General features: G+C 40.6%; 1 protein-coding gene across 6 annotated transcripts in view; it reads right to left on the bottom strand.

Moving 5' to 3' along the window:
* Nucleotides 1–690: 690 nt before the first annotated feature.
* Nucleotides 691–16,428, bottom strand: part of SPTLC3 (serine palmitoyltransferase long chain base subunit 3) — a 126,415-nt gene continuing 110,677 nt past the window's right edge. For 4 of the 6 annotated variants that reach the window (XM_036418076.2, XM_036418073.2, XM_036418074.2 and 1 more), the window contains 3 exons: nucleotides 8,604–8,739; nucleotides 3,729–3,858; nucleotides 691–2,674 (listed from right to left, as the gene is read on the bottom strand). In XM_036418076.2, the coding sequence (XP_036273969.1) occupies nucleotides 2,561–2,674; nucleotides 3,729–3,858; nucleotides 8,604–8,739 (380 nt within the window). In that variant the 3' untranslated portion in view covers nucleotides 691–2,560. Of the gene's footprint in view, nucleotides 2,675–3,726; nucleotides 3,859–5,548; nucleotides 5,756–8,603; nucleotides 8,740–16,428 lie in introns of those variants that run through there. The other 2 variants (XR_006740232.1, XM_036418079.2) reach the window with 2 other exon arrangements.

Here is a 16,428-nt window from a genome sequence, read left to right as displayed (position 1 = left end):
AAACTCAGTAATCCCTACTGAATTAAAATCATGGTCTTATTAACCTAGCAGCAGAAGAAAATCTCTCAATATTCACAATCGCCCTCTTAACCAATCTCATTATATATATATATATATATATATATATATATATATATATATATACACTCTTATATTACCAGACCAGTGGGACCTGGATCCCTCCTAATGTGCTAATGTGCTGCTTGGGAAGCATTCCACTTGACTTACAGTTGCTCTTATAAGTGTATATTCAACCTAGACCCTGACAGAGATAGGCCTTTTATCTTGTACATGAGAAAGTAATAAATTGCCCCAGAACTCTTGGATCTTGATGAAGAGAGAGTAATCTCCTCCTGCCTCCCATGCCAACTGGCTAAGTAATTAGTTTCCTATCATAAGTTGACTCAAGAGCCTCCATGCAAGTAATTATGAGAGTAATTCCTGCTCAAGGAGACACCCCTCTGGAGGCTTAAAACTCAAAGGGTGGGTGTTAGATCACAGGCACCCAGAATGGGAGGGGATGTTTATTGCTTGCTACACCTTAGGGAGGTCCAGACATGCTGCCACCCTCTTTGTCTCCTGCTTCTTTTACAGGACTGAGGACATTTATGCATTTTGGAAAATTAACTAGGATCAATTTCATTTAAATGCACATTTTTAAAAGAAAAGACCTACGTGTCTTTTTTTCCCTCGCTGTACATTTACTCAACATCTATTTTCCTTGCACAAGTAATGCTTTACTGGCTCATGGAGAAGAACTGAAATTTAGTTATCAAATTCAGTCATTAGATGGGGCAACAGCATTTCATAACCTGCTTTCTCTCCTCCTAACTTAATTATACATAAAAATTGTTCATGAGGAATATTATACTACTTAAAAATATTCGTGATCCACTTTTAAATTGTTGTACCTACTAGGGGTTATAATTTCCTAAAAGTTTCCATGCAGATCTCCTTTCTCCTTTAACAGGTTTTGAACATCAGGTCATGTTGCTCCCTCCAACACCAGTGCTTGGGGTTGAGTTTCTATCTCAGTGCACAGCATGAAAGCTTGGGTCCATGTGTGTCACACAAAGTCAAGCCTCTCTTGAAGTGATTTGTTTATAGTGTCATTTGATGGAGTGGAATGTTCTGTAACTCATTCAAACTATTACAGAAGCTTTGCTAAAAGGTCACCACTGCTCTTTAGAGTTTCCAAATCTGTGCACCATCTGGGAGCTTGTTAAAGATAAGGTTTTCCACTGGCTTTTTCCATACCAACTAGATCCAATTAGCGAAGGGGTGCTATTCCAGAAAAGTTTGTGTTCAGAGACACACAGTGAGAGAAGGAAAGGAAGGGAGGGAGGGAGAGAGAGAGAGAGAGAGAGAGAGAGAGAGAGAGAGAGAGAGAGAGAGAGAGAGAGAGAGAAAGAGAGAGAAAGAGAGAGAATGTAAATTAAAGTTAGTTGCCAATAGCACACAAGTTCACTTTGCACCAAATTGAAGTGCATTTGGCAGATGACAGCACTATTTAATGTTAATAGGCCTAATTGGTGTGTGTGTGTGTGTGTCAGTCTTGAAAAAGTTGAATATTTGGTTTTAGATATTTTTAAACCAATTCTTCAAGTATAGTCATAGCAGTCAACTCTCAAGAAAATGGAATCTCACTATTAACTCAAAATTCAATAGGATAATGTCAACCCATTCCTTAAAGTTACAGAGATTACACATGCTAAACATTCACTCTACATGGCACCAAAAATGTTCAAATGCTTCTAACTTCATGGTTTTAGTTTAGGCCTAAAATTGGCTTGTGCTTGCTGTCTACCATCTTTCCTTATGAAACACACATCTCGAATTTTCCAAACCTTAAAAGCTCAGCTGTAAAACTGTAGGAGACCAGCAAGAGGAAAAGGAAAGTTTCCTTCAAAGACGTCTCTAGATGCTGCTGGCCAGTTCTGCTCTCTCCCTCAAAACGCTAACGATGGCTTTTGACACTTGTCCTTGGAGAAAGTCCAAATGTGGCAAATGGTAGAAGCAACATTTCTTTACCTTCCTTCCTGAAATTTCCTGTGATACAGGAGTTCTAGCTGGTGCTTTCATGTGAGAACAAGGAGGTCTGCTACTGACTACCATCTTGACCCATCCAGAGATGGAATAAGTAAACACACAGTAGGATCTATGGAATTAAAAATCAAAACCCACTCCTTTGGTTGGAATTCCTGAAAGGGTCTGGACTAAAGAGGCTGCACAGTAGCAGCTAAAGCACAGGCTTATTGCCATTACAAACATTATAAGAAATATGTGTGTGTATGTGTGTGTGTGTGTGTGTGTGTGTGTGTGTGTGTGTGTGTAGTAGGTTACTTGGGAGAAGAGAAACATAAATCTGAAACCGTATTTTTGTCTCTACAGTCCTGAGATGGAGACATTAAGAATACAATAACGTCTCCCTCAGTTCAACTAAGGTGGTTTGAAAACCAAATTGTCCTTAGAAAGGGAGAGAAATGCACTTATATTCTTTTTGAGGCAAAGATAAAATTTTTCTGGCAAAGTCTTTAGGTGCCATTCAGGACCTGGAAACTTAATCATCGAGTTCAAAGCTTGTTTCATCATAGAGTTCAGGGCGTGCTGACTTCTTGTTCCGGGAATATTTCAGGTTCAGGAGATCACCCATCTCATCTAGGGCTTCCAACACCTGTAAAGAGATCGCCTTCCATTAGTCATCTTTGAACCTCCGAGTGGCTCTGCTCTCCAGTGCTTCACAGAGAGCTACACGCTTCTTTTCCCAGCTTCTCTGATTTTAGAGAAATGAAGAAAAATCCAAGTCCTTAAGGTATGGTGTATAAGGCATCCCTAGAGGAATGTTAGGTGCTAATTCACTTTATCTCATATTCTATCTAACTCCACATGAGGAGCGTTTCACTTATTTTGGTGGTATGAAGAAAAGAATAAAAGTATCTGACCCAGGCTACCCTTTAGCTTTATTTTAAAGTTTAATGATTTATAGGTAAACTTGTGGAAAAAAAAGATAAAGTTTCCACCTTCACGTTCCTGCAATCACCTAAATTTCCTTTCCAAGATGAACTGATTCTATCTAGTATTATCATTATTTGCTTATTTTTTAGTGTCTCCTCTCCGACTTTTTACTTCAGGATTTTTCACATAGTAGACACTCAATAGTTTGCCAAATTGCATTGACGTTATAAGAATGTTCCTTCAACTCCAAACTGACTGAGATGGCTTAGTTCTCTGATATTCTTCATCCACATAAAGATTTAAATCAAAGGACCATGAAATGTGATTTTAAAATCATTAACACTTCCTGCAAATGGCTATCTTTGTTATTAGTTTTCCAAGATGTTGCCTAGTTGGGTTATATGTTATTATGATGAATTTGGTGGCTATGAAAAATGTTGTGATGCGGGCAGATGATGCTGAAAAAACATGTTAGATTAGCTTTTGCATTTAGAATTAGAGTAAATAGCACAACATTTGGCTACTCAGTCAGTCTTTTCTATAAAAACCAAAACACTTACTTGACTCAAGTCTTCACTAAACTGATTTCTTTTTCTGTATACTGAGTTGATCACATTGGTGGACAGTGTTGTTTTTAGCAGTGAGTGTTATTAATGTTATTTTCCTAAATCTGCCAAGAGAGACCCAGGGAACTCTAAGCTAGTTCAATAAAAGAACTTGCTCAGAATCCAAGGTACCGGTACTGGACATCCCATGGCCTGTGCTATACTCACCGTGTCTAACATCTCTCGGGTATGTGCTGCTGAAACGCAGAACCGTGCCCTGGCTTCCGCTAAGGGAGTAGCTGGAAATCCAACGACCACTACCCCAATCTTTCTTTTTAGCAAGTGCCTTGCAAAGGCCCTAAAGAAAAGACAAAAAGGGAAGTTTACTGGGAGAAGACAACATTGTACTGTATAAAAAAGAGGGAATATGACTAATTGACTTTTTCTTAAAAAACAAACAATTAATAGGAAATGATTGAAGGTATTAAGCATCAGCCAAACACAATTCGCAAAGAAATGGTTCAGTCACTTAATGGCACCAGAGTGTGTATATTATGGATCCTGGCACACTCATTGAATAATCTTGAGTGCTGAGTCTCTGACATTAAGCAAAAATGCTGATGGACGTGACCTTGATTTAACAAGTCTGCACTGATGTTAAATCTTTTGTCTGTAGGAATCCTAGGAATAAAAACTAAACAGCTAACACAGTGCAATTACATAAAGAACAAATATACATGATATTGTACCCCCCACCAAAAAATGCATACACGTGTAACAGCTGATAGCTCAATTTTGAAAAATGAAATGTATTTTAATAAACATTGCCTTTATAATTATTCAAAGTGTTATGTATGCATTTTTGGGACACTTTATATTAAATGAATACCTATATGTTTTAAAAACATAATGTCAATGATATATTATGAACATTTCAAGAAACCTTTACTTAATCACTGTAATTTGAAGGCCAAAGTCAGAAGGTCTGCAAGAGCCAACCTCAAGCCATATTCTCACCCCAGAGCCAAATATTTTATTTTCAATTAAACCAGGAAATAGCAAGGGTCTCCTCATTTCTTTATGTGTGAAAGAAGAGTCCAGGGAGACTAAATTCATTAACTGGTTAAAAGGGAAGTGGGAAGGGAGGGAGACAGGGAAAGAAATGTACATGCATAGGGAGGCTTGCTGGTTATAGGACAATAGTCTCACAACTGCAAAGCTTCCTGATGCAGGGCAAAACCTCTTAAATTTTTTATTCTTTCCCCTTTACTGCTTCTCATCTCTTTCTTTTCCAGAGTTAATCTCAGTAACAATTCTAGAATATCAGGCTGTCATAGACTGTACATTTTTTGTGTCAGAGCCAAGGTCAGACAAAAAGATATGCCCCAGGTGAATCTATCCTCTTACTGAGTGAGGTAAATGCCTAATTCTGTTCTTAGCATTAAGAGGTTGCTGGTCTCTTATTCTGTGACAGCATCACAGAAACCTTCCAGTTATAACTCAGGAAAAATTCTTGAACCAGGCTGAGAGCAAGCCTGCTCATTTAGTCACTCCTCTCGCCCTTGGGCTGTCTGCCTTTTGGTTGCCTCATGCACGTTATCAAATGAAGTGATGGAGATTATAAGACCTACCAGACACACAGCCTCTCTGGCTCCCTGGCTGGGATCAGGCAAGATCCGCCCTTTGATTGGGCCTGGGAAGGCTACAAGGAGATGAAGCTTTGTAACTGAGAAAGCTTGCAAACAGAGGCTGTTCTTTCTGCTTCTTGATCACCCTATGGAAGGCTGCCCATGGAACTACACAGGATGAGAGCTTGTAATTGTCTGAGAATCAAGTCAAGTGCTTTTATTGCTGGAGTACAAACCACCTGACCCATGATCTCAGGCCAGTTGTCCGGACTCCCTAAGGAGCATTTTCACTGTCTGTGAATTTCTCTTTGTATCAGAGGAAGTGAGTTTTGCCAAAGAATGCAAAGCAAACTCTATGACTGTTGATTCATTAAGGTTAATCCGAGGCCTCCCTGGAGCACTTTTGAGCTTAAATCTTACACTTCTAAACTCCACCTCTTTCAGGCAATGCATATAATTGTGCTGAACATTTTCTATAATGAGCCTCTGTGTTTGTACTCCCCAAAGGAAATGAGAGCTGGCGTAGGCTTAAAGAAATGAAATTATGTAATAATAATAATAATAATAATAAGCATTAGCATGTGTTGCCTGCAGCATCAGGGCAGCTTGTGTCCCATCATCTTCCACCTGTGTGACAAGGGCCATAAAAGGAAAATGTAAGCCCTGTACCAAATAGTAAATACTATAGATTCTTGATTACTTAAATGCATGTTTTATAAGTGCAATCACAGTCTATTGAACTTCTTAGTAGATTTCAGTGGTAGAGTTGCAAGCGGACTCTTTTCAAAAGTTCCTCTTGGCTAGAGATTATATTTTCATTCTGCAGTTTTTAAATGAAATCAAAGATTTTAAAATGAGCTAATGAAAGAAGTGCTAATACACTGGCTTATACCCTACAATTAACTCCCAGTCTCATAATCTACATATAAACTCTTGATTGAAGAAACAGAGAGATAGAAATCAGGCCAGGCAGGAGGACAAGCTCTTGCTAGCAATTCCTGCTAACAATATGACCTTTTGTAACTAACCTGTTCTAAGTTTTCTTAGACAACCCAAACAAGTTGACTTTTGATTTCCATTGTAACGATTGATGTCTTTGGATTCTCCAAAGATGGCATTAAAGAGGGTTGAACTTATACCCCAAATTGCTTTAGTGAGATGTGCATTTTCCTCTGTGTACTAAAGCTTGAGAGGCTGTGCTATGCACGAAAAGAGCTCTGGTGAAGGAGGCCAATGGAACTGGTTTTGCATTCTATGCTTTACTACCTACAATCTGAGTGGTCCTTAGAAAGCAGCCGACTTTTGTGAGTCTTGGTGTCCTCATTTGTAAACCAGGGCTGAGTGTCCTCCCCTCAATGGATGACCACTGGGTCTAAGAGCCTTAGGAGCACATAATTGGCATTCAGCAACATTAGCTCCTCATTGAAAACCATCTTAAGTTGGAAGACACTAGAGGGTTTGACATATCCTCCAGGTTTAAGATAGCATAATTGATGCAGAGTATCACAGTATCTTTACCTACTATTTCCCCCAGGAGTTCTACTTTTATTAATGTAACTAAAGACTGCAATAATTATTTTGGAGAGACATGCAACCATGGTAACTCAATCTTGCATTCAGCTAAAACTAGTAATAATCATCATTGTAGCAAAATTAGAAGTAGTAATAGTAATAATAATAGTTACCACGAACTGAGTGCTTACAGTACACTAAACACCATATTAAGTGCTTTATACATATTATTAATACTATTCTTTATAATGAGAGGAATATGCTAATTACCCATTGGGCCCTGAGGCGTAATGACTGACCTCAGAATGACTGGATCACAGATCTGCAGGAGGGTAGGCAGCAAAACTACAAGCGGGCTGCAGAGAGCTACAGGAGGGTGGCAGAGAGCTACTGGCACATGGATTCGTGCACAGGGCTACTAGTTAATAATAATAGTTAACACTGAGTAGCTTCTAGATAAGAGGCAATGCCAAATGCCAACAGACCTCATCTTGTTTAACCTTCACAATAGCCTTATGAAATAGGTACTATTATAGCTCATTTCAAAAATGAAAAAGCTGTGGTTTCAAAAGGTTGGGTAACTTGTCCAAGATTTCCCTAGTTAGGAAGAGGCAGAGTCAAAATTCTTTTTCATTCCAAATATCTCACTACACCATAGAGCATAACTTTTACTAACTTCCTCTTAGTTCTATTTTTAATTCCACATTTACTATGTCCAGTCAGGACTCCTGGCATATAAAAGAGCAGACACTTTCTTTCTGTTATTGTAGAGCTGAGTTCTTGAATTTAAATGCATTTGCTTTTACTCTTCATGGACTCTTCTCATTGGATTGAGTCATTTCCTAACCTGTTGAGATTTTAATTATGGCTTTTATTGTCAAAGTTGGAACTCTCCAGCACACCCTCTACTGCCACCTTCCAGGGTTGTGCACATCACACTCTCAAAAATAAAGTAAGTTGATATTAGGTGTCTTTATTTGAGTTAATGATAAAATATTAGATTGACATGAACTCAATATAAAGTCTTTCTTTCAGAAGTCATCATTTCCCCAATTACTCTGAATAAAGGTAGGTTTTCTTTTGTGCCTTCTAAAGTCAGAGGGTAAAGGGCTTTGGATGATCTGCTACTTTGAATCACCATTGCCACCCCTCCCTGCCATTAGCACAGAGCAGTACCCTGTGTGACCTTTCCATGGTACACTGTCTTCTTGCCCTTCCAGGCAATGCAGTCCTGACCCAGATCTGTGAACAAAAGGCTGAGTGATGGCAAATCTGTGGCACACGAAACAAATCACACATATGTTTTAACTGCTTGGGATTTTACTGTGGTAAAATGACACAAAAGCGTACTCCAAAGAATCTATCTATTAACTAATAGATAGATTAAGGGATCAATGGAAAACAACTCCAAATAAGCAGGAGAGGCATTGAAATTTGGTGTTAAGATCATGAACTTTGGAGCAAGCCTCAGTTTGGATTGACCTCTTGGTTTTACTACTGTCTGACAAGTACGACATTGAGCAAGTTGTTACCTGCTCTCTGCCTCAGTTTCCCCACACTTAAAGCAAGGCTGCCTTCTTCTGAGGATGGCCCCAAGTGTTCAATGGGAGAAAGCACAGGACCTGGTAATGCTGTTTTTAATATTAGGAGAAAGGGTCTGCAGAATTTCTCTTTGACAAAGATCTTAGGGCAGGAGGAGGCTTCATTTACTATGGAGCCTTAGGAGGGATAGGTGATTCCCCTAAATTCACAGAACGTGGAAATGGTGGACCTCAGCCATTGTGAAAAGACCCTGCTGATGGGCCACGTGGCTTCTGAGCAGCTCCACAAGTGAATTCTGAACTTGGAACCTGTCAAAAGTGCATGATCAAGGCTACATTGCTAGAGCTTCAGTGTCAAAAGCACCATCTTAGATCACCTTGGGGTGATTATACATTACTCTGAGAGTCTGTTGGATACTCACGCTACTTTACCAGGCATGTAAAGGAGCAGGGGGACCACGGGAGATTCCTCATTGCCATAGATAATGAATCCCATTTCGTTCAGTCTCTGTCTGAAGTATCTTGTGTTTTTTGCAAGTTGCCGTACTCTCTTTAACCCTGAAAGGAGACAGGCATGAAATCCATCAATTACCACCAGGAAGAGGGAAGCAAAGGTCAGATGGGCTTGGCAAGCATTCCTAAGTCTTTCTGCAGACCTGCAGCATTAGTTGGGAGGAGGTGGAAGTAGGGTGGGAACATATCTCCTGGTAAGTAGGTGTGGGCACTAATGCCTGAGAACTGCCCTGAGCCTGGAAGACAGGATCAAAAGGCGATGGTACTTCCAGGTACTACTAGCAACTAAAGGTAGGCTAGGCTGTAGGATTACAGTGGGGTGCGGTGGCGGGGAAGGTTCTAGCAAGAAGGAATGAGATGAATTATCATTTACTAGGTACCCATTGTGTATGAACTCTGCTGTAACTACTTTAAAAACATTAACTTAAGAAGTCTTTCTCTCTGTCTCTCTCTCTCTCTCTCTCTCTCTCTGTCTCTCTGTCTCTCTGTCTCTCTCTTTCTCTCTCTCTCTCTCTCTCTCTCTCTCTCTCTCTCTCTCTCTCACACACACACACACAACACACACACACACACACGTATTATCATACTAGTTGTTGGTGGGGGCTTTTAAGCCAAGCTGAGCTGATCCATTAAATTTCCCCTCATCTAAGTCTTTAATTAAAGAACATGTCACCCCACCTGAGTTTGAAGGGGTAGCACTTTCCTGGACAAGACAGGTCCAGCTGAAACCAGGATATTTTGTGAAGAATTTGATGGTTGTAGAGTAATAGAGGGAAGAGGGAGACCTCTGCTTTCCCCAAGCAGAAAAAAAACAACAGTGTTAACTCCAAACAGAAGGTCAAGCCAAGGTACATGTGTCCATTTCCAGGTTATTGGTGTTTTTGCTCTGAAGTTTATCCTCTGTCCTCAGCATGTGTCCAGTGGGAAGGTTGCACACAGGAGACAACCATGGAATTAAAGAGCATAAGGAGTTCTGAAGACATTTGTCTACTCCAGTTCTGCCTCTAATCAGGAAAGTCAGTAAATCAACCACAACTAGTCAGTAAATCATCAATAGAAAGGTTAAAAAGGACTGAGTGTTTAACTTCCCCTAAAAATCAGTCCAATGTTCACATTTGATGCAAGGTTACTATTCAGCAGGAATGTGCTGCTACCGCTGACTTCCGTTCAGATGTCCATTCAAACTGATCAGAGTTGTGGCTCTACCAGTTATTCAATATTTTGAACATTTCTCCTGATTGTCTGTAGTTCTCCAGATATAAAATGGGTAAAATGTTTACTAAACATGTCCTCTAATTTCTCCTTAGAGAGATGGCCCTAGATTGTATCTTGGAAATAGGCTAAGCAGTGAACATCTCCTGCTCAGCATTCTTCCTCTAGGGGACCATGATATTCAGGTAGTTCATCCCGCCTTTCCATTTGCTACAAGTGTAGCATGTGATCAAGCCCTGGCCAATAGGAATACTTCATTTTCCTGATTATTGGTTCATGATGGAACACAACCTGGGCCTAGCAGTCTTTCAGATCTACCTAAGTGTAAGGATTAGGTCAGTCTCAAGCTACTTCTCTCACCATATGGAGAAAACCTGCTTGAAAATGCTGCTAACCCAGAAGAAAGCTAAAAATCAAGTCTGCAAGAGGCCTGGTAGCATCATCAAAACTCTAGGGTTCATTCATGCCTAAGTGAGTCCATTCCCTGGACTGGCCCTGTTGTGTGAACCAACACATTTCTTTTTCTTACATAAGTTACTTTAAGCTGAATTTCTAATACCTATCACCAAATGTGTCCTGAGAAATATATTGTAGGTGGCCACTAATTGGATGAGGTTACCTGTAAAGGACAATAACAGTATCAACAACAACAGTAATTGTAGCTCACAAATATATATTATCTCTACTGTTATAAGCACTTGATATTTAATAATTTATTTAGTCCTTTAAAAACTCTGTTGATATCGATGCTATCATCTCATGTTATACATGAAAAAACCAAGTAATTTACCCAAGTTCATACAGTTAGTAGGCAGCAGAATCATAATTTAAACCCAGGCAATTAGGTTCTGGATTCTGTGTTGTTAACCCCTGTATTATGGCACTCTCCCCAAGAGCAGCAATGAATACTGTCCAGCTAGATAATACGATAGTAGCTTTTTCTTTTCCTGAAGCTTAATAACATTTATCTCTGCCAGCTGTTAGGATCATTGTTCTATCATTATTTTTTCAGTAGAGGCAGTTGAAAGGTTGAAGCTCTAGATAGGTTCATGTTGTGTTGGGATGAGGTAGGATATCAAGTGTGGACCCCACCACAGAGAAGGGCTGGCAGATCCCCTTCACTTTGGATCAGGGATCTGAAGGGCTAATCCTGAAAAGTCAGGGTGAGCCAAAAGTAGACGGCGCTCAAATGACATTTTCTTTATCCAAACATATAACATTTTTAAACTAGGTTGTACCACTCCCCAAATACATCAGACTTGCTTTTCAGAATTTTTCTTTGCTCACCAGACCCATATCTATTTGACCTCTGTGACATTAACAATATATGCCGAGTAATGGAGATTTAATTGAGTGCAACACCAACCAAGGAGAATGATGTTGTATATGCCAATTGTTCCTTCTTGTTTTTTGTTATCTTTCACCTACTCCCAGTTCTCAAAGGAGATCCCTTCTCAAGTCTGCCAGCTCTCAGTAAGCATGTTGTTATATAAAAGAAGAAAAAAAAAAAAAAGCTGATCTCCTAGCCCCAGCCCCATCACACTGGCCATGGTTAATGGATGCAAGACATCCTTGATCCAAAGGCAGTACATTTGGATATTGGGCAAGGATCCATAAATTGATCATAGGAACTTTCCCATAGAGATAACAAATATCAATTATACCAATAAAATCCTCTTACACCATATAAAGTGTGAATGTGAAAATTTAGATGGAACCAATAATTGGTAGTAAGACTAGATATTGAGAGACAGAGAGAAAAAAGCTTATCAGAATCTATAAGACAGAGGAAGCCACTGATAAGTAAAAACTATGGTAAACCATGAAGAGAAGTGAACAGGGAAAAGTTAGAAACAGGAAAAAAGAAATAGAAAAAGGGAAGAGCTTATAATCTAGTGGGGAAGAGACAATCAAATCATCATAAATGGATGTAAAATGGCAACTCTGATGAGTCCTGTAAAAAATGCTATCTGATATTATGGGAACCTGTGTCAGATTGTACTAAGTCTGAGGAAGCCAACGAGTAATTAGTGAGCTGAGAGCTGAAGGATGAAAAATGTTAACCTGGCAAAAAACAAACAAACAAACACAAAATAAAACAAAACACCAAACAGAGGAGAGCATTTTAGGCACAGGAAAGAGAACAGGGGCAATGGTCCTACAGTTTATAGAAAAGAGTGGTTGAGAACCAGGCATGATAAGGCTGAAACTCTGGGTAGATCATCTAAAAAAAAGTACAGAGATTGAAAAACTCAACATTAAATGGTTGGGAAGAGAAGGATGAACTTAAAAGGTAGATAAATAGCCATTGAGGAGGGAGAAGATAAATCAAGAGATAAAATAGTGTTCGTTGGCTTTATCAGCATGGCCATATTTGATAACCTTTACTTCCAAGTTCCTGTTTGAGACTTTGGTTTTTAAAAAACAAGTAGTTGCAAGTATGATTTACTTTAATATATGTTTCTATTTTCACACTCACCTTCTCCCTCCCCCCTCCCCACCAAAAAAAATGATAAGCTTTCTTTCCCAAAGTTCCAGATTTGAAACTTTAATTCAAGCAAGGGGTTAAGAGAAGTATAGAAAAATTTGTATAAATTTTATAGACATAATTTCCTTGGTACTTAAAAATTTGTTTTGTGGCATGCTGAGCATCCCTTGGAAACTCATTATGTGTACAGAGAGACACCTATGTGAAGAAAAGAAATTAGAAATGAGAATATTTGTCTTTATATTTAAAAAATGTCATCCATACATCCACTCTGTGTATTAGAACATAAAAAGCAGGGGGAGATTGTGGACAGGAGAGAAAAAGAAAAGAGGGATGGAGTAAGACGTTCTTTAGAGAAGGTGATTGAAATGAAGGCATAGATATACATCCCAGTCACCCAAATGTATTCCATATGGCCTGTCCCTTGGTGCATTCAGCTCTTTTGTTGATCGTTAGTTGCACAATGAATAGATGACTTCATCAGGCTGAGTCTGATGATTCTTAAATGATCCCCTTCAAGACTAGAAGGATTTCCTGCCCTGGAAGTGCATGAATGACTTAAATTGATTTTCCCAATGGCATTATCTTTGCACTTGCCCATAATGATTCATCTATCATGGGGCTGCCCAGCTACTTAATTGGCCCCGTCTGTCCCCTCTGCCTTGATTAACCCAAGTAACTGAATCATCAGCTAATGTCATCACTTTACTGCTTCTAGATCCTTTGGAAAGTTGACCAAACAGATCAGAATATCAGTCCCAGGGGTAGTTGATTCTTAAGAACTGAATGTTTTATCCTTGCCCTGTCTCCTATCTTTGAACCATTTAGCACAGCATGGATTACAAGCCATTATGACACACTTTGTGGTCACCATGTTTTCTCATCTAGGTCACTATAAATGCCTTTGAGGTCTTTTGAGTTAGCCAAGATACAGCTCCTTTCAATTACTCTATTGCTCACTCTTTAAAATTGGAAACATTCTCCTACTCCTGGAGGGCCTGGGGGCAGAGAGGAATTTGTCCATATAAAATGCTACTCATCTAGACAGGATGTGGGTGATTTTATTAATTACATCGTGCTTTGAGATCCTTGCTGGAAGAGTGCTTTGTAAAAGTAGAAGGTACACTTAGCACTTGGGCTTTCCTGCTGGGACCGCCATGCCAGGATGACATGGAGACTGGCCTTTGCAGCCACATTCCCTTCTCAACATGCAAAATCCATCTCTCATTTCTGATCCTTCTTCCATCTATTCCGTAGAAGACAGTGAAGGTCCCTGAGCAGATAAGTAAGTGAATGAGCTGATCTCTTATGTAAGGTTCTGAAGAGTTTATCCAAGAGCTTTATTCTGGGTTCTCCAAAGAGGCTGTTGAGTGGAAAAAGATAGGCTTTAAAATTAAATGGTCTAAGAATCAAACTGTACCTGGAAAATCTAAGGCCTTAAAAACCTCAGTTTTACCTGTAAAATAGAGATAAATAAGCTTATCTCCCAGGAACATTGAGAGAAATAAAGGGGTTAATGCAGGAAAAATGCTTACTACTGTGCCTGACATATTTTTCCCTTCCTTTCCACAGGGCAGTGGTTCTCAGCAGCTTGGGTGCCACCTCAGAATCATCTGGAGAGCTTGGCAAAATCCAATATCCAGCCTGCACCGCACACCATATAAATGAGATTCTTTTGGGACGAAACTATGCATAAGTTTTGGTTTTTACAAGTTACAGCCGAGGAGACTCCGGTGATGATGCAGGGCAGAGTTAGGTGCCCGATTGTGTCCTGGCTGAGACACGCTCCTTGGTTGGAGACAGAAAGTAAAAGATGGGCTTATGTCATAGTTTCTCATTTGGCACGGTGACATCCCAGCCGTTACTGAGTGCTTGGGCTCTCAGATAGGACATATCATGAGAGTGACCTGCTTCTCTGACAGCTATCTGCTCCAAAGTGCTCACTCAACTGGAGGTCGACCCCAGTGTCAAACCTCACCCCTCTGGTGAGGGTGGATGAAATCAGGGATGAACCCATCCTGGCAGATGACCTGCATGTTGCCATTCCATCCATTCAAATTTCTAGCTCTGTCGGCTTGAGAGATGGGCTAGGTTAACAGAGGCCACACATACCTTCACCTTCCCTCCAATGCTGTTAAAACAAAAACAGCTGGGGCAGGGGAAGGAAAACAAATAAAACACAAAGCATCCCACTACAAAGCCCCGCCGTCCCCTAATAAAAACAATCGTCTGTGGCCTTTCCAAAAATATGTTTGAGACAACTCAGTCTCCAGAGGGCCAGAAGGAATTGCGGACAGTGGCGACTCCCAGAAAAACCTATCAAAAGCTAAAGGAGGAAAATTTCTTTTCGGTGGAACCATCAGCATGCAAAAAAAGGAGAGACAGGCATTTCCCCCAGTGACACTAAGTGAAAGAGGCTGGTTTGTGGAGCTCACGAGCCAACGCCAGTGCCTCTCTCTATTTTCTGCAGACGTTGCAAGCTGACTTCTGAACAGAGGAAACATGAATATGCCCAGATGCCACGGCGTGACTTACTGTATTATTTTCCAGCCTTCAAAACGCACATGCAGAAACACACACTGCTCGCTCCCCTTACATTACTTCGCATACCACCCCTGGCCCAATGGCCTCAAGCACAGGCCTCGGCAGTGTTGCTTGGAAAGCGAGGTCCTTTTCTTCAGAGATGGGAAGAATCTTTCCATAAAACACGTCTCACCCAAAATCCAAACTGATATCAGAGAATGCCTGCAGCGTTCAAAGAATGCCGGATCTTCCTGCCTCTTCCCCCTTCTTTGTCTGCCCAGTCAGCCTTGCTTCTCCCCACATGGAGAGGAGGCAGGAGGCAGAGGGGAGTTTGCAAGACCTTGGAGTAAAGTTTCAACGTGGCAGCAGGAACCCAGTGTCTATTATTTTAGCTCTGAACACTAGACGGGACATTTCGTTTCCAACACACTCAGGGGCAGAGAGAGCTCAGGAAGATCAAGAGGCTACAGAGCGGCAAGAATCATAAGAATCACATTAGCAATGACAAGCTTTGCAGTAGGATGGAGAAAACAGCATTTGGAGTGGTTTGCTGAGAGGAGTTCACTTTTTTTTTTTTTTTTTTTTTTTTTTTATCAGGCACTGGAGCGCTCCCTTTTGATGTCCAGATTCCAAGGTTATGGCAGGTTTTATAGTCACATACACATGTTCCAAGGACTCTCCAAGCTGCTCAGTCCTACCCTGTGGAATGCGTGCAGGAGCAGGCAGGCCGGACATCAAGGGCAGTGGCTGTCTGCATGGCCTGATTTCAAGGTCCCCGGGAAGACCTTGCCACCTCTATCTCCCCATCCACCCACTGCTTACCCTTACCAGCAGGGGTTAATCCACAAGGAGGGTAAGATGGACATCTCTTATGCACCTACTATGAGTCAAGCAGTGTTTTTGAGCCCCCTGAACAGGTGAGGAAACTGAGGTTGGAAGATTATTAATGTGTTACCCAGCTGACCTGGAAACCGGCTGTGCCTCTGAGTCTATCAAAGCCTGCTCTTTGGGAAGAAGCTGGTAAACTCATTCCTGATGAGGTGTGAATTCCATGATTCATGGGTTCATGCATTTCACAAATGAAAAGCACTCACTATGCACAGGAGCCCGGCCAGCTGGCAAGGTGGCGAAGAAGATGAAAAACTCCCGAGACTGTTTACAGAGAAAATGACCCACTAGTTACTAGTAGACAGGGCAGGTATCAGATGATTCACACTTGGGAACAAGAGCCATGAGACAGATACAGATGAAGTTAGCAGGCTTTTCACATGTAAGTACTTCATGCATACTTTCAGGAAGAATAATGATTGAATGTTGGCTTGCATTAAATAGAAAGCAGTCATCTTCAAAAGTCACTAATTGTTACACACTGAATGGGGTAATTTGGAAGGCTAGGGTCCTTCCGGCAACCTTGTAAATCAGCGATTCTTAAGCAGAAGGTCACACAGAGTCTTTTGAGGTTTTTTTTTTTTTTTCTTTCTCAAATACACACAGTAAGGCCCTCTCTGTAG

The sequence above is a fragment of the Pipistrellus kuhlii genome, unplaced genomic scaffold (genome assembly GCF_014108245.1).
Source record: "Pipistrellus kuhlii isolate mPipKuh1 unplaced genomic scaffold, mPipKuh1.p scaffold_m20_p_6, whole genome shotgun sequence".
Lineage (NCBI taxonomy): Eukaryota > Metazoa > Chordata > Mammalia > Chiroptera > Vespertilionidae > Pipistrellus > Pipistrellus kuhlii.
The sequence above is the reverse complement of the archived record's forward strand: the minus strand, read 5'-3'. Positions and strand labels throughout refer to the sequence as shown.